The sequence below is a fragment of the Eublepharis macularius genome, chromosome 3 (genome assembly GCF_028583425.1).
Source record: "Eublepharis macularius isolate TG4126 chromosome 3, MPM_Emac_v1.0, whole genome shotgun sequence".
Taxonomy (NCBI): domain Eukaryota; kingdom Metazoa; phylum Chordata; class Lepidosauria; order Squamata; family Eublepharidae; genus Eublepharis; species Eublepharis macularius.
This window is the reverse complement of record NC_072792.1, coordinates 52501198-52522484: the sequence shown is the minus strand read 5'-3', so window position 1 is coordinate 52522484 and position 21287 is coordinate 52501198. Positions and strand designations below refer to the sequence as shown.

The following is a 21287-nucleotide window of genomic DNA, read 5'->3' as shown; positions in this document are numbered from 1 at the left end:
GAGAGTGATTAGAAAGGAGTATACACTTCAGTGAACCATCAGTTCAAGGTATTCCTTTTCACACTTGCATGTCGATATACTACAAAAGCTTTTTTATTGAAAAGTGCACTCTCACGGACCAACGTAAAAAGCCCATGTATACACTGAACATTTAAGCAAGACATACAAATCTTGAATCAAATATATTAATAGTTTCAATTACCAGCATTGAAACAAGTATTCAGTATTAGTGCAAAAAAGGCAACCATACATAAAACCTGTAGTCAGTAGCTAAAGACACAATTGTCAAGCTAAGAGTTCAGCTGCATTGTTTTCCGGGAACTGGTTTTAACACATCTGCAGCATCTTCCAAGTGAAGACTGTTTTCTTTTAAGTTACATTCAAGAAGAGAAACAGTGCCAAAAATTCCTTTAAGTGTTTTGGCTTTAAAGCTTTTTGGCAGAAAAATTAGACCAAGTCAGACAGTAATACAAAGCCTCAATGCTGCATATGATGAGCTTTGGTGTAGAGTTGAGTGCACTGTCTTGGACATTTGCTACTGTGCACTCAGATGTTCAGGATCACCTCGTGATGGGTAACTGGCACCATTTGTTTTGCAGCTGTACTGAGTCAGCTTTGCATTCTCCAGTTTTGGTTTCAGCTCTAAAGGTTTTTCAAAGAAATTGACCAATGACTGTTCTGTTAATAGTGAAGCCAAGATATGTTCGAAAGAAACAATCCAGTCCCCTTCCGTGATGGGTAAGGATTGGGGATTCTTTGGAGGCTTTGCGCTGTCAGTAAAAACCACATCCTGATCGGATGTAGATGCCTCAGTCTGCAGATCTTCAGTAAATTCACCAGAGCCAGAACTGCTGCTTCGTTGACCCACTTCTCCAATCTGAAGTAATAGAGTAGTCACTGTGGCAATGGCCTGATACAACTCATTCTCCTCTGGATCCTCATGAAACATGCTGTACAAGGTTTTGCAGAACTGGATGAACTCACGCTGGAAAGCAAAGCATATAAGGTTCAGTGCACTGTTTTGTTACTGATCCCAGTTTACTATCAGTGGGAAACTAGGCAGGGATTTTGGCACTGCACAGCAAGGAGAAAGGAGTGCAGTTGCATATCTCAGTATTGGAAAGGTTTTGTACAGATTCATCTCAGGAAGGTAAGCATTTTACTGCTTGTAGAGGGAAAGACTGAGCATTTGGCCTGTTGGGATGGCGCTTTCTGCTCAGTGTTCAGACAAGTTTTGAAATATGTTTTAAGTCACATGCACCATATATTGAGATTTTATTGCATGACTACTGCAATAATACATGAGCACAAGGAAGAATCTGAGTTGTTTATGGTAATATTTATATTTCACCTTTCAGGTTTAAAAGCACCTCAATCCTTACAACAGCCCTGTAAAGCAGGTCAATTGTATTCTCATGACTGCATGCAGCTATTGAGTTTTGATCTTGAGTTCCATTATATTTAACATGGAATAAACGAACACAAATGTAGCTTGGTAGGAAAAGATTCAGATTTAGGCTAACATAATATTTTTGGTAAAATACTCAAGCTAAGATGCGTATTGTAATTTTACATTCTTTCATATCTTACCTGGCTCATTTTTGGTAGTTCTTTTTCAGCCTTCATTTCTTTCTCTTTGGCTAAGTCTTTAAGCATCTGTTTCAGTTGCTTCTGATAATCTATGGTGTCACCTGGTTAGGAGGATACAAGAAAGCTTTAGACAAGGTACCTCCTGAGTAAGCTTCATAGTCACGGGATAAGAACTGGTTAAATGATGGGAAGCAAAGGGTAAGACTAAGTGGGTAGTCCTTGCAATAGAAAGCAAGCAGCGGGGTTCCACAAGGATCCATATTAGCGTTACCCAAAATTACTTCGTATGGTGAAAAGGGTGATTGAAGATCTCCAGACTAGGTGAGTTGGTAACAATGCAGGTGATATACATTGGAACAGACATCCCAGCTTCAAGTATATTCTAATAGGGTCTGAACTTGCTGGGAGGAAAAGAGCTTTGGGGTCATAGTGGATAGCTCAATGAAAGAGTCAACCAAGTGTGCCAGAGCAGTGAAAAAGGCAAACACCATGCTGGGGATTATTATGAAAGGGACTGAAAATAAAAACAGCCAATATTTTAATGCCCCTGTATAGATCTACAGTGCAGCCTCATTTGGAATTTGGTCACCTTGCAAAGCTGGAGAAAAAGATGGCAACCAAGATGATTAAGGGGTAGAAGCACCTTTCCTACGAGGGAAAGCTAAAGAGTGGAAATTTTCAGTTTAGAAAATAGAGAACTAGGGGGGAACCTGATTAAAAGTTTATAAAATTATGCATGGGGTAGAGAAAGTGGACTGAGAACTTTCTCTCCCTCTCCCAAAATACTAGAACTCAAGAGCTTCCAATGAAGCTGATGCGCAGTAGGACAAAAGAAAATACTTCTTCACGTAAGTAATTATTAAAACCTGAATCACCTCTGGAGGATGTAGTTATAGCTACAGACAGACCATTTTAAGGCAATTAGACTCATGGAGGATAAGCCTATCAGTGGCTAGTAGGCATGGTGACTAGAGGGAACCTCCACATTCAGAGTCAGTAAACATCTGAATACCCGTTCCAGAAGCCAGCCTCAGGAGAAGACCTTGGCCTCTATACCCTGTTGTTTGCTGCCATGTGAGACAGGATGCTGGACTAAATGGACCACCCATCTGATCCAGCCGATTTTTGTGTTCTTAATTCTAACAAGCAAGGGAAAGGTAATCTGAAGAGGGCAAAGTAGGTACCTATCAGATTAGCTACTAGTATTTGAAATCTAAGACTACCTACCATTTGATTTTCCAATTACTAATGGCCTGGAAGTTGACAACAAAGGGGCTTTCAGTGGTGACTGGCTGTCTCTGTCATTTTCCGTGAGTGCTATAAAAGAAGAAATATCATTATAATCTAATTTTATAGGCTTACCTTCCCTGCACACATCCAGAGTTTTCTAATTTCCAGTTTATGGTACTAGGATATGGTGCTCTGATCAGAAAGGAGGAGGGGTAAAGATGCTCTCTTGCTGACACAAAGCTTCCTCTACGGCCCCCTGGATTCACCCAAGCATTCAATACTACCAGTGTTAGCTTGCTCCAGGAAATGCATTTGGTTCATACATAAGGGAAACCAAGAGTTTAAAGAAAAACTAAGCTGGTTGCAAGACATCAAAAGTAATACACATAAAGCATTATGTTAATTTTCCCAAGAAAACTTGGCCAAATGTAGAATATATGTACTCTAGAAGAAGTAAGTTACACATTTATTAAGCGAGCTGCACAAAGGGAGAAGAAAAGGAGCAAAGATCTCCCAAGCCACTTACCAGGTGGAATGTGCAGTTTATATAACAGTTTTATCTTTTCATTCATTTCTCCATTGTACATAATATCTGTAAGAAGTACAAAAGTATACTCTTGATATTTGACTTCAAGTGTAAGATACTTTTTAACTTAAGGCATAGTGTATCAAAGTATCTTCAGTACAGGATTATGATTACAGCAGTAGATTCACCATATTCTGGACATTTTCTTAACACATGTTGGTAGTGTCTGAAAGTATCAAAATTTACTGGGAAAGGGGTGTTGGGGAGAATTTGTTCATTAAGACTTCCTATTGTCCAAGACTACATCTTTTAACCTTCAGGGATTACCAGATAGAAAAGTATTGGGGCAGAAATGCTTAATGATACAAAATAACATTGCAGATTTTGAAGAGAAGCCTTGCCCCTAGGATGGCTGACCTTATCCACAGGCAGACAAACACTGATAGGGGGCCATTAAGTTATCCTGTGTAAGAATTTCAAAAAGCAGGCTCAGTTCTGTGGATATTTCTTTGGGCATACTGCATTAAGCCCCATAACACAGTTACAGTGGGTCTTAGGGTTGCGCAAATGCAAGGTGGCATGATTTTTTTCTTCCCACGGGAGTGCTCTCTGACCCTAAAAAGGCAGCTGGGATTGAATGAATTCTAGCAGCTGGACTACCAGGTAAATGTCATACAACCTGGACTACTCTAAATTTGAAATCCTATCCATGCTCCAGAACACACTGATTAAACCCCCAGTGACAAATCCATCTTCAAAGAATTACCTAGGCAGCCAGCAAACCCTTTGAATTCAATGACATGATTCATATTTATATCAAGAAGCCGGAACATCCTTTCTGCTAGAACCTCAGTATGTTCTCCACATGTCCAAGGTGAGACAAGTTTATAAAGGTTAGTAAACTGCTGAGAGTCAATTCTGTACTGCTCAGCGTAAGGTCTGCTTGGGTCGTGGCGCTGAATCACAACTGCACTGTTCCATTCCCAGTAGCTGCTGATTAAATGTTCTCTCTAAGAAGAATTAAAACAATACAAGCATAAGAAAAAAGAAAATTTTAAGTTATTGGTGAGGAACACTGGAAACTTTGAAGTTCCATATACATTAAGAACATGTACACTCTGAAAATCTTGTTGGTCTCTAAGGTGCCACAGGACTCAAATCCTACTGTTCTGCAGACCAACATGGCCACTCGCCATATACATTAGAGCCTTCATTAGAATCATGGCAACGTGGTATAGTGCTAATATTGTTCAATACACAGCACAAAAAAAGATACACCCCTCCGTTTAAATGAATAGGACATGAGTATGATTTATAGCATGACTGCACACTGACTGTATTAGTGACAGCATGGTGAACTTGAGGGAATTATGAATTGTATCCATACCCTTCTGAGGTTTAGATCCAATGTGTAATGGGCTTGAATTGGCATCAGCCCTTCCCACTATTGGTCCTCCTCACCACCAGATCCCCCTCACCCTTATCTGTTGATAGCTTCAGGCTGATATGCTCCTATATTAGTTCTCAATAAGAGGAGCTGGGAAGTATTGGGAATGGCATTTCCTATACTTGCCCATGGTAATCTCTGCTGTTTCCCTTCTCTAAACAAGGTATTTTGGAAAAAGGAAGCCACCATGGAGTCTCATGATTTATTTTATTTATGTCATTTATGGTCCGCCTTTCTCACTGAGAATCAAGGTGGATTACATTGTGTGAGATTGGTACAGTCAGTATCAAGGACAATTCCATAAACAATGCCAAAGGTTAAATAAACATAATTTACAAAGACAACATTAGCAAGAATCCAATACAGAGTTGAAGAAATGCTGAAACAGAATTAGGGTTTTATGAATATGGGGGCATAATGTGCACAAAAATTCATGGAGATCTTCTGTGGGAGTAAAGCCAAAGCTCTCCTCACAAGGAACTAACCACTTGGAGGAAAAAAACACACTTAACTGTATATAAATGTGCTGTCTGGTCAACATGCTTGTCTGCTAAGTTGCTCTTTTAGCTCTGTTCTCCCTGCCTCTGATATTCTTGGAATCTAAGCCAGGCTGCCAGGCAACAGAACAGCCACCATACTGAACTGTATCAGAGTATTGTTAATTTTCCAGTTTGATTAACTATACTAAAGAAAGGGATGTACTTTGATTCAGGTTTAGATTAGTGGCACCTTGCATAACACTTCTGATGTTATGCATCTCAAAAGGGACTACAGGACTAAACACTAGTTGCAAAGCAGCGTATTTTAATTGCTTAACAAAGCATATCTATCTATAAGCACATACACATTCAGAAACCACATGATTCCTTTCCATAGTTAATTCAGAGATGTGCATACCTTAAATAAGTCATAAAGCTCTTCCAAGTCTTCCGGAAGAATGGAAACATCTGGGATGACCACTCTGAGCTTAAGAGAAACAGAGTGAGCTCAAAAGAAAACTGACATTTCTCCTGGCTACTTAAGGCAGCCACACATTTACATTACTATGGCTTGTACCATTCCCCTTAGTAGCTTTGCATTTTAATAGAGGTTTGCAGGTAATTTAAGCTGGGGCACAGCCAGAGGCTCTTTGAGCAAAAGGAGGGGAATTCTTGGGAACATCTCTGCCCCCGCAAATCTAGGCTGAGCTTTTGCTTCCCTTCTTATTGCATGCATTTAAAGCTAGTGTGGCCAGATATGTAAGCACTTGGTTCACAGCCTTTGGCCCTGAATGAGTCAGCCCTGTAGATTCAGAGGCAGCCCAGGATGTCATCTATTGTTCTTTGTTAGCTTTACTGTAACCTTTTCCTCTGTTTATTAATATATACTACTTTTTTGGCAAGCTCTTGAGTCCCCATTGGTGAAAAAAATTAGGAAAGAAGTATCTAAATAAGCGTAAGATGTCTCATTCTGTTCTCTTTAGAAATCAATTATTGAGTTTGGATCCCAGCTTCCAGTCTGATTGTGCAAGAGCACTGGCAGTCCACTGGGCTTACCGCTCTTCTCAGTCAAGCGCAGAGTCTCTCTGAAAGCAGAAGCTCTTCCTTCAGAGGAAGGCTCCTTGTGCTGGTGTAAGGCTTCACATAGCTGAGCAAAGCCATTATGTTTAAAGCCTGCATTTATATAGTGCTCTAGCATGGTCTAAACGAGTGCAATTTTTGGATTCGGAGAATTCTCACCACGTTTTGTTTGGTGGTTTCTTCATGATTCTGCAGAACACGAATCCTGTGTTTGTAGCGCATGTGTTCAATCTGTTCCACGGAATGGTCTCCAAATTTCTAATATTCAGGAATAAAATCTTACTTTAGACTGAAAGAAGTATTCTTATTGCAATGTACATATTTAAATATAGGATATGTTCAGTTTTTAAACCAAAATGTATTTGACACACAGGATATCATAATTGTAATTTAAACAGGAAAAAGTGATCCAACATGTGCTGCTTTAATATTTACCTCATAAGAATCTCGAATTAGATCTGTTATTTCAGTTACAGGACAGGGTTCCAGATCATCACTGAAAAAGGCATGCTGATTCCCAATCAGTGGCAGTGGGCTTTCCTCATTCTTAACATGGTCTAAAAACCTAAAAGGAACATTTTCTTTTAGATCCAACAAAAACTATGAGCAGAGTTTGCAAAACAGGAATTGTGCTGTGCACCATGTGCTCATTACACCTCCTGAAAGAATGCCCAGAGGTTCACATAAGAACTGTTTGGTTAACATTGTGGGGATCTGCAATAGGAGGAGGAAATTGGTTGGAATCACCCCAGTGACAGAAGTGTCCTACCAACTGCAGAAGACAGTTCTTGGAAACAAGACAATTAGTTGCAGTACAATACACTGGTAAAGTGCTCTGGCTTTCTTAAAGAATGCTAATTTTAACATTGCGGTTTTTAAAAGACATCTTATTGAACATGATCCATTCAGACACTAACAATGAAGTTGCTCCTAGACGAGTATGACTCCTTATGCTTTAAAAAAGAAACGCAGTAGCACTGACTGAATATTTATAGATACAGGCATCAACAGGAAAATCTGATATTCCATTATTTATCAGGGTTCTGGAAGCTGCTTTGCTTTGTGCTAATGTTGAAGATCACATCATTCACATCAAGCTTTGCATTATTATTACTGTTATTTAATAAATGTTCAACTCCATTCTGTATTGCAGCAGCTCGGTTTGTTAATTCAACAAAAGTTGGAACAATACCTGCTAAGGATCATCAAGGCATGCCCATCATCCTTGCTGCTACACAGTTCCACAGCATTGGCCTCCAGAATAGCCAAGCCAAATTGGAAAACGGCTTTGATCCCATCAAAGAAGAAACAATCGACAACATTAACAGCACTTTCCAGGGGCATGATACTGAGAAAGAGAGTGAGGAACCAAGACAGGGACACAGAAGCCAAAGTGGAGAGGTCTTTCATATGTTCAGCTAATTCTGGAAGTTGCTCTTTTATCAGCTCTTCAAACACAGACTGATCTACTTGAGCACCTGTAAATCACAGCAAGTCATGTTAGCCAAAGTTGAAATAATTACTTGCTTTCACTCGACAAACAAATGTAATCCAGAGCGTAAAAGAATATAAAACCAAGACAGCCTGCCTTGTCAACCAACAGTTTATTCTTTCACAGTTTAAGCCTCACTCCTGTTCTCTTAACGGTCACTTCACTATGTTGAGTTGTCTACATGGCAGTGCTCTGGACACACTGTAAAGGGAAAAACATGCATAGCTCCTTTGGGGAGTTCTATGAAATAATATCGTCTAATCTAAAAAGCACAGGAAAACTAAGTATTAGTAGAAATAATTGTCAAAATACAGTGGCAACAAGGGATTTATGCAATACTAATAAAGCACAGTATATTTCCCTCTGGTCTGCACATACAATGCGCTAGCCAATGTAAACAATGAAAAAAAGAAGTGCAACTCCTATTTTACTGTCCAGTATAAAGAATTCAAACATCCATATAAAGGTTTTTAATGAAGAAAATGTTTCTCATGGAATGGGGCTGTTACTTGAACTCTTTTACGTTAGGATATCAATATTTCTAATTCTCAATGTGGACCCATCTATGGATACTTAAATTGTGAAACTGGAGCCATGGACAGACAAGACAAATTTTTCTATAAACCTGAAGAAAGCCCTATGTTTGCAGAAAAACCTGAAGTCTTAAAAAAAGTTTTTTAAAAAACCCAAAATGATAAATGGAGTGCTTGTAGCTTTAAGAAAGAGATGCTCTCATTGGCTATCTAGGTAACATCAACAGTACTGCCTGACTTCAATTCTTAGTTTCTTTCTGAAAAGGGGAGGGATTGGGGCCCTTTCCAGGGATGTTTTGGTCTTTGAGGGAGGACTCATTTGGGCTAAGCTTAACAGGAACCACTGGGAAATGTGCTAAAATGGAATTGCATAACCTACCCAGGCTGTGCTACTTACTACTGTTCAACAGCAGCCCCCCCCCTCCAAGCCAGTGTGGTGTAGTGGTTAGAGTAGGATCTGGGAGACCCAAATTTGTATCCTCACTCTGCTATGGAAGCTCACTGGGTGACTTCCAGCCAGTTACACACACTCAGCCTAACATGTTGAGAGGATAAAATTGAAGAGAGGAAAATGTTTTAAGTTGCTTTGGAGATGGTGGGAAATAAATGAAGTAAGTTAATAATAAATATAGCTAAAGATCAGGGGGCAGATAAAAGGTAGATAGGTTAGTGGTTGCGAAGGAGAGAAGGAAGCAGGGAAAGGTGAGGATATGGGGGCTGCCAGGAAGAGGGAAAGAAGAAATAGTGTAGGGAAGCAAAACAGGGAAAAGTGATGTAACTCCTGGAAGTCTTTGAAGGCTCCCCACCATGCAACTGGGCCCGGTTCATCAAGCATCATCCAGCCAGGTCACAGTTTTCCCAGTAGAGTCTGCCAGAGTTAGGGAAGAAGAGAAAGCTGAAGATTGGGGGTGGGGAGGAGAGCAGACAAAAAGTAACTGGTGGGTCCCCCACTTGTGGAATGTATTTATCATTAGTTCCAAGGAAGAACAGACAAAATAGAGATTGAAGAAGAACAGTGAGGGGACTCTCACCTATCACCCTGTGGTTAAAATAATCTGGAAGCATCCTCTCGCATACTGCAACCAACAACCAAAAAGCTTCCTCCTCTTTGGCATACAGCAACAAAACAGAGGTTAATATATTCATGGACTGTTAAGGTCAAAGAAGAAAGACTTAGTTGTAACAACATCTTTCAAAAATACTTTAAAAAACCCCACACCATTCTTACATCCGGGAACAGTTTAAGAAGTAAATATGCCTTAAAGGCTTTACTGAATTAATTCCACTGCAGTCCAGCTAGAATTCCTCTCCTTCAGTTTGTACATGAATACTGGCAAAGTTGAATACTACATTTTTAAATGGTCAGAGTCAGACTCTGTAATTTTGTGGTGCTCCCTTATTTTCCCCATTTGAACAGATATGTTTAGGACTAGGACAATCTGCTCCAAAGTTGCATTTTTATCTAACAAAACCAAAGATGCTCGATGAAGGTAAACAGTACTGACAAGACTGACTTTACATTTTTAAAAGAAAAAAAAGCCCTCAGACCAATGACTTCTTGTGATTTTACTTCTGAACTTATATAACTGGTAGTTTTGTTGTGAAAGATTTCATATAACTAGGAATGAAACAGAATAATATCGGCACATAAAGCTGCCTTAAACGGAGCCAGGTTATTAGTCTAACCCAGTATTGCCTAGTCCACTGATACTCAGTGTCTTCTGTGCACTGTTCCCAAATGTCACACCTGTCCCATGTTTCAGAGTAGCAGGCAAGGTCATTACCCAGTAAGGCTTGTGGCTGGTAGCTGCTTCCCACCTAGAAATGCTGTAGGGTTATGTACATAGCAAGCCTCCCTGAGCTGCGGGAGTAAAGAAGCTGTCAGTTTCACAGACCCCAGTTCCAGCGTGGGGTCTGTGAAACTGACAGCTTCTTTCTCCTGCTGCCAGAGCGGCAGGAGAAAGGGGCTGTCAGTTTCACAGACCCCGTGCTGGTGTGGGGTCTGTGAAACTGACAGCCTCTTTTCCTGCTGCCTTGGCTGTCAGTTTCACAGACCCCGTGCTGGAACCGGTGCAGGGTCTGTAAAACTGACAGCCCGGGCAGCAGGAGAAAGGGGCTGTCAGTTTCACAGACCCTGTGCTGGGTTCAGTCGATGGGCTAAAACTGGTGCGGGGTCTGTTAAACTGATAGCCCCGTTCTCCTGCTGCCCAGGCAGCAGAAGAAAGGGGCTGTCTTGTTTCAAACACCCCACACCAGCTTCAGCAGCTGGTGCGGGGCAGTTGAAATGCCACGAACCAATTCGTGAACTGGGAAAAGGTCGGAAGTTCATGGTTTGTGGAATGCTATGAACCACGAATCATGTGGTTTGAGGTGTTTTTTTTGTTTTGTTCGTGCCCTCGTCTATTAAACAGTAGTGGGGAGAGACAACCTTACATGCTCAGAGTTAGTCTGGTAATTTAAAAGGTTATCATTGTATATTTAATAGTTGTATCTTATATTATTGTGGGGGTGGGGGTGCACAAAAGTCATGTGACTCTTTTAGTCAACGGTAAAGGCAGATGTGACTCTGTATAAGCCACTGAGTGCATACCACTGACTTGTAATGGCACTCTAGAGCCCCAAGCTGAGCTGTGGCTTTGCTACCTTATACCCTGTTCACACATTCAGAATCTGTGAGAACACACAGAGCAGGATTTGTCTCTAGTCTACTGTCAAACCTCTGTGCTCTCCGTTGAAGACTTAAAATCAGAGCTACATGCATAGCTAGCCTTTGCAGGTTTCCCAATCATAGTGAGCTCTGTTCAGATCTTCAGCTGAAAGCACAGACATCAGGGACATCAGGCATGATCCTGTTTCCCCCACATCTCCCAAGACATTTGCCTGATGCACTTTGAAAGTGTGAACTCTCTCTCAAAGGATTTTAGACAGCAGGGCTTGGAAAGCCAATTCTTATCAGGCTAGAGAATACTGGATGAAACTGACAAAAGTACAAGGCACCTTAATATGCTGAAGTGTTCTGGGCAGAGAAGAGAAAGTAAAAGGATGTGACTGTGGTCTATAGAGTGGAGAGGGGAGACTTTAAAGGAGGTGATCTGTAGAAGTTGGCATATAAATTATTTCCCTGTTGGTGTCCAACATTGTTCCCCTCACCAAAATAGAAAACAGTGGAACAGAAACTATACACACCATCTAGATAGCACTAAGAGGGTAGGCTTGCATTCTTCCATTTGGACCAATAAAGCTGTACCCACAACCACCTAGGCAGCTCTCGTTTTTTTCCTAATCTGCCATCCAGCCTAATCCTCCCCCACCCCCACCAAAAAATCTAAGGCTGGGTCCAAGGACATTCATCTATTTTTTGATAGCCTTTCAGATTTTACCTGGCAATACCCAATCTTGGGGTTTCTATGCGCATAAGCTGTCAAGACTCTCCTCAGTGCAGCTATGCCTGTTTCATTCTGGAAGGCAGGGTGCTCAGGTAAGGAGCGATGCAAGTCACGTTCTATTTCCTCTGTTGCTATGCAACACATGCCCATGGACACCTCTACTAAGCTTTCATAGTAACCAGGATGAGAATTCAAATCAGTCACAGCATCTGAAGGTAGAAGTAAATACAAAATAGAAGATCAGGTGTGAATTCAAGCATTTTATACAAAATGCTCCTATTTGTAAGGGGGGAGGGAATCTATGCAAGGCTGAATTTGGATTCTGCATTCACTTAACTTACTTCCTAGCCAAAATTCAGAAACATTCAGCAGCATTCTTCTGAAAAGGAATTGCAGACCTGAAAAAACCCAGGCTTCAACAAACCATCTTATTAGCTCTGCATAACATATTTCACTTAAATGTCTATGGACAGAACTATTAGGATTCTCTGTCCTTAAAAAAAAAAATCATTTAGAAGAATTTAACAACATAAATGCTGAACAGGACAGCTAAATCCTAGATAACAAATATAACGATCTCTGGTGTATTAACGATCCTGCTTGAACTTTTAATAAAGGAAATGACAGGAAATCCTAAGCTGCTTATTTCAGTTTTTTTGTCAAGTCTGTCTCAGCAATATCTGCCATTTTAAGAGATGCTATTATAGTGTAGTAAGATTAGATAATTTGTAAAATTTGTGATTCTAATAACAATTAATACATTGTTTTGAATAGTAATATTGAAGAAAAGTCTATTATTTAAATGTATTGAGCAGAAGAGTACATTTTTCTTCCTTTTGTACTTCTAATAAAAAATGTAATTTCCTTCCCTAGATCACGGAATTGGACTGCACGTCTCTGTTGTTTCCCTTTCCCAATCCAAATCACAGCTCACAAGAGAACCACACCTTTTTCTGCTGCCGTCTTGCCATAGTGAAACTATTGGCCAAGTTGGAAACACTAAGTTACAGAGTTCTTACCTGAGAAAAGAAGCCAGAGTTTGCCCCTTAAAGATTCCGGGATTCCCATAGCAACAAGCTTCCTGATTTTCTCTGTTCGAAACATGCAAACAGTTCTGCCATACTCGGCAAAATGATCATTCCATAGGCTCTCTTTAATTTGCTCCCTAGACTGAAAGCCAAAATATGCATGTTAAAGCTATTTTTGTATTAATCACAATGTAAAGCAATATCCTCTTTTTAGAAGAAATGATTTATTTGTATTGATCAAATATGCAAACAGAAAGACCATAGAGGGCAATTCTGCTTTTGTCAATATCTATGCAGGTCCACAGTAATGAAAGCAGAAATATTAAATAGGAAGTCTGTAAGTTTTCTATTATCTGACTGGAATAATAGAAACAACAGAAGGCAAACAGGAGACTGAAAATGTTAGAGAGAGTCTGAAAGCTATTGCCTACACTGCATTTTGAAAGACCCATCATGGCGAGAGATTACACATCAATTTACATATTAAATACTCACAGAAATAATTCCTATTTCTTCATATTACAATGTAGAAAATGGCCCTGTCTCAGACACAACCTTTTTATGTCTATGTCCAACTCTGTTTATTCCAGCCTGCAATACTCTCTAAACAGAAAATGAATGCAACATGCTGAGAAGCTTAGATTGACTCACACCAAAGCAGGGCAGGCCTTTCTTTTCACATATCCAGGTTTTTGTAACTATCTACCACTTCTCAAAAAAAATTTTTTTTAAGGATACCAGGTTTCCAAAAATCTGAACTCCTTTACTTTTCAAGCTTCACATTAATAGCATGCCAAAGAGTACAAAATGGGGCTGTGAATTCACAGATGTTATTAAGATATGCTTCTGAATGTTCTCCCCAGCAACAGAGCCATGCTGTCACATACCATTCGAAAATCTAGTCCATCCATTCCAGAATGACGAAATGTTGAACTCAGTGCCTCTACATTCAGTGAGTGTCTGCCATTTTTATCATTTTCATCCCCATTGCTTTTGGAAGGTACTACTCCCAGTTCCCCAAACTGATAGTCAGCACATGTTGAATGGACGTTCTGCCACAAAAGCAAAGAAAGATTTTCCAGAACCAATTTGTAAGCTGCATTATATAGTCAAGATACAATAATCACAACTAAAACTACTACAAGAGCTCATCAGTAGGCTTTAATTTTTATCAGTTCTCCAGTTTACTGGAAGAAAATTATATTCCAACAATTGGCTCTAATAAATGTTCATTCTTCCTGTAATATAGTATTGTCTTGCTATCTTCCAGGCTGTACATTACATTTTTCTGTTTTAACAAAAAATTAGATACTAAACTAATTTTCAACCTGCAGTTTCTGGGGTACGGGTTTTCTCCTTAACCTATAGAAGTGCTGCAATTTTATACTTAAACAACACTACAGGGAACAAATGCACACAAGTAAATAGTTCCACAAAATGTTTTCCCCTAATGTCATTAGAGGACATCATGATATTTTCTCCAGTGGGAAACAGATAAAGGATGTTGAGCATCTTTTGGGATTTTTGCTAACATATCCATGGGGTCCTCATAGGGTCGTTTCAAATCTCTATTGCCTACTTCATGAATCTTACATCTGAGAACAGAGATTTCAGGGTGCCTCTTTGAAAAGTCAGTATAGTAGAACTATAAAATATATACTTCATTTTAAAGCAGTGAAATATACTCAGTGTACAATTAAAACTTATCAGTTGTTTTGTACCATATCTTTGCTTTTGTTGTTACAGACTGCTGTGTTGCTAGCCTTTACTTGTTTCAGTCTCAGAAGCAGATTCTCTACTAGAGTATCCCTGTCCTTCAGTTCAATGAACTGAAACGCTGTCTTGCTTTTTATGCTTATAATGATGGGATTTGGAAGTAGGCTAGTATCCTCCATCTTCTCAATGGTAACCACCTGTTTGAAAAAAATGTACAAGATTCATAAAGATTTCCTGGTAAATCAGTACCATAAAATAGAAAACATGGCAACAGATTCATCAAAAGCAGCAAATACATCTGCGTTCGCAGTTAATAAGTGAGACGTGTAGGAAACAGCATTTAAACATGTTTCTCTTCAAGTGGCTTACACATCAGTCCTTAAGACAACAGCGTATACACATGAATCTTTGTCTATAAGTAATCCAGAAACACTATAATCTTCTAGTTAAGTGCTTGAAATCACCTTTTTTGTGAGTTTCCACATCATCAATGAGAACCTACTGAAAGACTGCTAGTGAGTGGGGCACACCTGAAGTGGTTTGATTTATTTCTTATTCACTTGCTTCCTTTATACAGTGCCTTTCTCCCCAAAGCAGCTTATATTGTTCTCAATTTTATTCTCACAACAATCTTGTGAGGTAGGTTATGCTGACCCTGTGTGACTTGCTCACACTCACCCAGAAAGATTTATTTATTTATTTATTTGATTTTTATACTGTTTCTCTTCAATTCTCGAAGTGGTTCACAATGATTTCCTCAGTTAAAAACAATACAAAATATAATATATTCAATAAAATCACAGTAAAACAACAGCATAGTATAACTACTTAAAACTGCTCTAGTCCCAACCCAAGACTATAAATACCTGCAGATAACAAAATTGCAGTTAGATATAATATACAAAACAGAGTTGCGCTTACCGTAACTACTGTTCATTGACGTCTTCTGTGCAGACACACATGGGACTGCGCCTGCGCAGGCCTGCCGACCGGATTTTTCTTTCTAGCAAACGTCCACTAGGGGGCGCACGTCCGACCCAATGCGCATGCGCGGCCGTTTCCCGCCCGAGCGACATTGGGCGACGTCGCCCCCTTTCCCCTCAGTTTCTCCTTTGCCGCCGAATGCCTTCACATTATCTGGAAGAACACAGCGGGGTAGGAGGGAGGGTTGTGTGTCTGCACAGAAGACGTCAATGAACAGTAGTTACGGTAAGCGCAACTCACAAGCCACTTACCCAGGAGGCGGGCACGTGTTCTCACCGAAAAAGAGACTGAAGCACAGCATTACCAACAGCAGCCTCTTTCCTTTCCCACACATCTAGTGCGTAATGTTTAGCGAACGTGTCAGAAGATGACCACGTTGCAGCCCTGCAGATGTCCTGCAAGGGCACGCCTCTAAGGAAGGCCGCCGAAGCAGCCTGTGCCCTGGTGGAATGAGCTTTTAGTTCCAAGGGGCAAGGTAACTGAGCATGCGAGTAGCAAGCCCTAACAGTCTGAGTAACCCAGCGAGAAATCGACTAGGCTGTAGCAGCCTTTCCCTTCCTGGGCCCAAAATAGCACACAAACAGTTGTATGGCACTCCTAAACTGTGATGTACGTTGGAGGTAAAATAAAATAGCCCTTCTCACATCCAAGGAATGTAAAGCCCGTTCAGAGGTATCAGAAGGGTCAGGAAAAAAGATAGGTAGGACAATGTCCTGCGAGGTGTGAAATTGAGTAGACACCTTGGGCCTAAAACGAAAGTCCGGCCTGAGAACCACCTTATTTTGATGGACCTTCAAAAAGGGAGAATCCCACCTCAGGGCAGCAAGTTCGCTAACCCTGCGGGCAGATGTAATGGCAATCAGGAAGGCCACTTTACAGGACAACCATTTTAAGTCACAAGTAGCCAGTGGTTCGAAGGGTGATTTCATAAGTCCTGTCAGTACCACCTGCAGTGACCATTGGGGAACAATTTCCTTGACTTGTGGAAACATATTATACAACCCCTTCAAAAAAGACTTCGACAAACTGTGAGAGAACACTGTCTTCCCATCTATTTTAGGGTGGAAGGCTGAAATGGCAGCCAAATAGACTTTAATAGAGGAATTAGAGAGTCCCCCATCCTTTAGGGACAGGAGGAACTCAAACACAGAAGACAACTGGCAATCCCAAACATTAACTGCGGTGTCAGCAGCCCAGGCCTCAAAACGCTTCCATTTAGCTGCATATGACCTGCGAGTGGTGTCCCTACGGGCATTCAGCAAAATTTCAGCTACCCTGTCAGACATCCCCTCCGTCCCCGAATGTGCCAAGCAGTGAGGTTGAGTTTGGGTAGGTCGTGATACCAAACCACTTTGTCGGACAGAAAGTCCGGGTTCAGAGCGAACCGATAATATGACCCCTGCGAAAGCTGCATGACATGTTGGAACCAAGCTTGTCTGGGCCAGAAGGGGGCCACCAGAATTAAATGTGGCCCATCCCTCTGGATCTTGCTGACGACCCGAGACAGCAGTGGGAACGGAGGGAAGGCATAAAACAGGTGCCCTGTTCAGCGTATCTGGAACGCGTCCCCCAGGGAGCGGTGACCTAGCCCTCCCCTGGAGCAGAACCGTGGGGCCTTCTTGTTGGTTTCTGACGCAAAGAGGTCTACGTCTGGAAACCCCCAGTCCAAAAAGATGGAGTTCAGGTAATTGTCTGCTACGGTCCATTCGTAGCTGTCGAATCGCATCCGACTCAGTTTGTCTGCGATCACATTGGTGGTGCCGGGAATATGGACCGCCTGAATGAACACGCCTCTGTCCATGGCCCAGTTCCAGATCCGAACGGCCTCGTCGCAGAGGGCCTTGGATGTAGTGCCCCCTTGCTTGTTCAGGTAGAACATCGTGGTGCAATTGTCTGTGAGCACCTGAACTGCCCTCTGCTGCAGTGTGTCTGCGAAAGCGATAAGGGCATAACGGACAGCTCTCAATTCTAGCAGGTTAATGTGATCTTCCCTTTCCTGCTCTGACCAAACCCCATGTGCCCTCAGGGCACCACACTGGGCTCCCCATCCTACCGTGGAGGCATCAGTCGAGATCGTGATCTCGGTCTGGATGGACCCAAAAGCAACACCCCCAAGGAGGTTAGCCTCATCAAGCCACCATCGTAAGGCCCGGATAATCCCTCTGGGGATGGAATACCGTTTATTCTGGGAATTGTGCTCAAAATCATGAACCGATAGGAACCACAGCTGGAGAGGTCGCATGTGCAACCGGGCCATAGGGGTGACAGCCGTAGAAGAGGCCATGAGGCCCAGTAGCCTTTGGATAGCCGTTACGGATTGGAACCTGCACTTAGAAAGAAGGTTCACCATCCTGCCAATCCTTAAAGCATGCTCCCTGGGCAGAAAACCCCTGTTTACGTCACCGTCCAGTTCCATACCGATAAACAGTATCCGTCTGGACGGGGTAAGGTTAGACTTTTGTAAGTTAACCAAAAGTCCCAATCTGGAGCAGGTGAGCATCACGGTATGAATCTGGGCCAGGAGTGCATCAGCAGAGGGTGCTGCAAGGAGCCAATCGTCAAGATAGGGGTAGATGGTACAACCCCGTTGTCTTAAATAAGCCACAACCACAGCCATACATTTAGAAAAAACTCGTGGGGCTGTTGAGAGGCCAAAGGGAAGTACCTGGTAATGGTAGGCCCTATTGTTACACAGGAACCTAAGGTATTTCCTATGGTTAGGATGGATGGCAATATGGAAATACGCGTCCTTGAGATCCAGGACCGCGAACCACATGTCCTCGGGCATTAACTGGAGGACTGTGTTCAAGGTAAGCATCCTGAACCGCTTGACGAGAACGAATTTATTCAGTTCCCGGAGGTCTAAGATGGGTCGCACACCTCCATCCTTTTTGTCTACCAGGAACATCCTGGAGTAAAAACCTAAGAGGGGGTCCTGAGGGAGTACCTCCTTCACAGCCCCTTTCTCCAATAGCGCTATAACCTCAGCCTGTAAGCTATCAGAAGAGGATTGTAATGAGTGGTCAGGAAGAGACAACACTGGGTAAACATCAAACTGAATTTTATATCCAACTGTAACGATTTTAAGAACCCAACTATCGGACGTAATCTCCGCCCATGCAGAGGCAAACTGAGCCAATCTGTTTCCAAACAGGACAGACTGTTCGAGCCCTAGTCAGAACTGCTTTGGTTGCGTAGCTGACTCTTTGGTATCGGTGGCATGAGGGCCGCGACGAGGGCGGTAGGTAGGCTTCCGGCGCTGGTAAGAGCTTGGTGGTTGGAATGGCCGGTAGGAACCATAGCGTGGATACGGCTGGTACCGGTGCTGTCGTCCACGATAACCCTGGGCAGGGCGATACTGGCCACGATTCTCGGTGGGTGGTCTGGCCGGGAGAATGCCATAGGATCGGGCTGTAATACGATCCTTGCGCTTCTGAGACAGGTAGTCATCTGTTTTGGTAGAAAACAGGGATTGCCCCTCAAATGGCAGGTTCTCCACCTTATTGCGTGTCTCCACTGGCAACGCAGTTGTGCGGAGCCACGAGTGCCGACGCAGGACGATGGAAGAAGCCAATGCCCTCGCAGAGGTGTCAACTGTGTCACGGCCCGCATTTATTTGTTGCCGGGAAAGCCTCAGGGCCTCATCGAGGATCACCCTCGCCAATACTCTCTGGTCTGCTGGGAGTTTTTCCAGGAAGGCCGCCATGCGGTTCCAAAGGAATATCTGATACGCCCCCATGATGGCTGAATAGTTGGAGATTTTCAGCGTGAGGGCAGCAGAAGAGTATAGCTTCTTGCCCAAGGAATCCAACTTCCTGCTCTCCTTGTCAATGGGCACCGCATAGGACCCCTGGCGTTGGCGGGTCTGCATTTCCTCCGTAATGAGGGAAGAAGGAGGCGGATGTGCAAAGAGGTATGCACAAACATCATCCCGTGTCTTGTACAGGGCCTCCAGTTTGCGGGACGTCGCGTACACAGAGGCCGGCTTCTCACAAATGTCGTGGATGATCTCCACCAAGCCTTCAGTGAATGGGAAGGCAATAGTTGGAGGGTTCCCGGACTGGACATATTGAAGAATTTTGTCCTTTGGTTTAGGATCTACGGCCGATATCTCGATGTCGAGAGAACGGGCCATCCTGACCATCTGCTCAGAGTAGAGTCGGTAGTCCTCAGATGGCGACACAGGACCGGTCCCAATGATGACGTCATCTGGAGATGGGTCCGACGGAGGGCTGGGACTCGGGCCCTGGTAGGGTTCAGCAGGATAGTAAGGTGAACCGTGTCTGGGAGAACCATAGTGGGAGAACTCACTTCGAGTGTCACCCCAACACTCCCTGCCAAATGATGGAGAGCTGGCATACAGGGAACCCTCTCGGTCAAATGCAGCCCGCAGCAGGTGGTAACGCCGGTCCACACGGTCCGCATAATCACCCGCATGCCACTGCTGGGCCGAAGGTGGCGCGTCGGGCAGATCACCATCATCATCAGACAAGTGGTGCAGCGGAGGCGACAGGTGCGGCGACGGAGTCAAAGGCCTCTCCCAGAGGACCTCATCTGTTTGGACCGAAGCCGATTGACTGTGCTTCGACTTCTTCTTGGACTTTTTGCCGCCCTTGTCAGCCGGAGCCGGATCCGAGCTTCGGTCCTTGCCAACCGAATCCGATGTCTTCGGATCCAACCGAGCGCCCGTCTTCGGAGCGAGGTCGGTGCGCGTCGACTCAGCAGGCTTCGGAACCGATGGAGTCGGAGCCGATGGCGGATCCGATGGTTTGGGAACCGACTCAGCAGGGATGTTCGGTTCCGATGACGCTCTCGGCACCTTCGAAGCCGGCGTGAAGGTCGGTTCCGACCTCGATGGGGACCTGGAACGGTGACATTTCCGAGTCGGATCCGACGTTGGTGCCAAGGGCTTGCGACCCGACACGGAACTCGCAGTCCCCTTCGGATCCGGGGTTAACTGCCGGGCTTGGCGACGATCCGGGGAGCGGGAACGCGAAGCGGACGCGGCCTTCTGGGACCCCTTCTCAGGGGGGGTGTTACCCGTCCCACCAGCCGGTGGCGGTCCCTCCCGGGTAACGGGAGCCCCCGAAACCCGCATCGCCCGTCTCCACAGTAAGGCGTTCAGCCTATTAGCCCTCTCAGCCCTGGCCTTCGGGGTGAACCGTTGGCAGTGCTCACACTTCCCGACGATGTGTCCCTCGCCGAGACACTCGAGGCAAACGGCGTGACCGTCCGTCCTCGTCATCTTGGTGGAGCAGTTGGAGCAGCGCTTGAACAGAGACTTCTCAGATATCTTCGCAGGATCCTCACAGGAAAAAATTTCCTCACAAGCGGACAGCTAGATCTTTACCGGTCGGCGGCAAAGAAGAAACTGAGGGGAAAGGGGGCGACGTCGCCCAATGTCGCTCGGGCGGGAAACGGCCGCGCATGCGCATTGGGTCGGACGTGCGCCCCCTAGTGGACGTTTGCTAGAAAGAAAAATCCGGTCGGCAGGCCTGCGCAGGCGCAGTCCCATGTGGGGCTGCACAGAAGACGGACAGTGAACGATCAGTTCTGTCTCACATTAAAATATTAAATGCCAAAATTACACTGGAATAGGTCTGCCTTGCAGAGTTTTTGAAATATCAACAGTCTCGCTGGGCATGAGTGCCTTCTGACAGTGCATTCCAAAGGGAAGGTGCTAAAATTGTAAAGGGCCTCTATCTGGTGGAAGAAAGTTGTGCCATCCTGGGACCATGAACCACCAGCAAGCCTGCAAAGATCAACAAAGCAGGCCGGGTTCATAATGGGAGAGGC

General features: G+C 43.6%; 1 protein-coding gene across 2 annotated transcripts in view; it reads right to left on the bottom strand.

Moving 5' to 3' along the window:
* Window positions 1-71: 71 nt before the first annotated feature.
* TBC1D8 (TBC1 domain family member 8) overlaps window positions 72-21287 on the bottom strand; it is a 57861-nt gene continuing 36645 nt past the window's right edge. For both annotated transcript variants that reach the window (XM_054973306.1, XM_054973305.1), the window contains exons 7-20: window positions 14513-14704; window positions 13679-13843; window positions 12783-12933; window positions 11758-11972; window positions 9409-9526; window positions 7545-7830; window positions 6788-6917; window positions 6512-6610; window positions 5691-5759; window positions 4113-4356; window positions 3347-3412; window positions 2818-2907; window positions 1591-1691; window positions 72-985 (exon numbers count right to left, since the gene is read on the bottom strand). In XM_054973306.1, coding sequence (XP_054829281.1) covers window positions 536-985; window positions 1591-1691; window positions 2818-2907; window positions 3347-3412; window positions 4113-4356; window positions 5691-5759; window positions 6512-6610; window positions 6788-6917; window positions 7545-7830; window positions 9409-9526; window positions 11758-11972; window positions 12783-12933; window positions 13679-13843; window positions 14513-14704 — 2376 coding nt within the window. In that variant the 3' untranslated portion in view covers window positions 72-535. The remainder of the gene's footprint in view (window positions 986-1590; window positions 1692-2817; window positions 2908-3346; window positions 3413-4112; window positions 4357-5690; window positions 5760-6511; window positions 6611-6787; window positions 6918-7544; window positions 7831-9408; window positions 9527-11757; window positions 11973-12782; window positions 12934-13678; window positions 13844-14512; window positions 14705-21287) is intronic.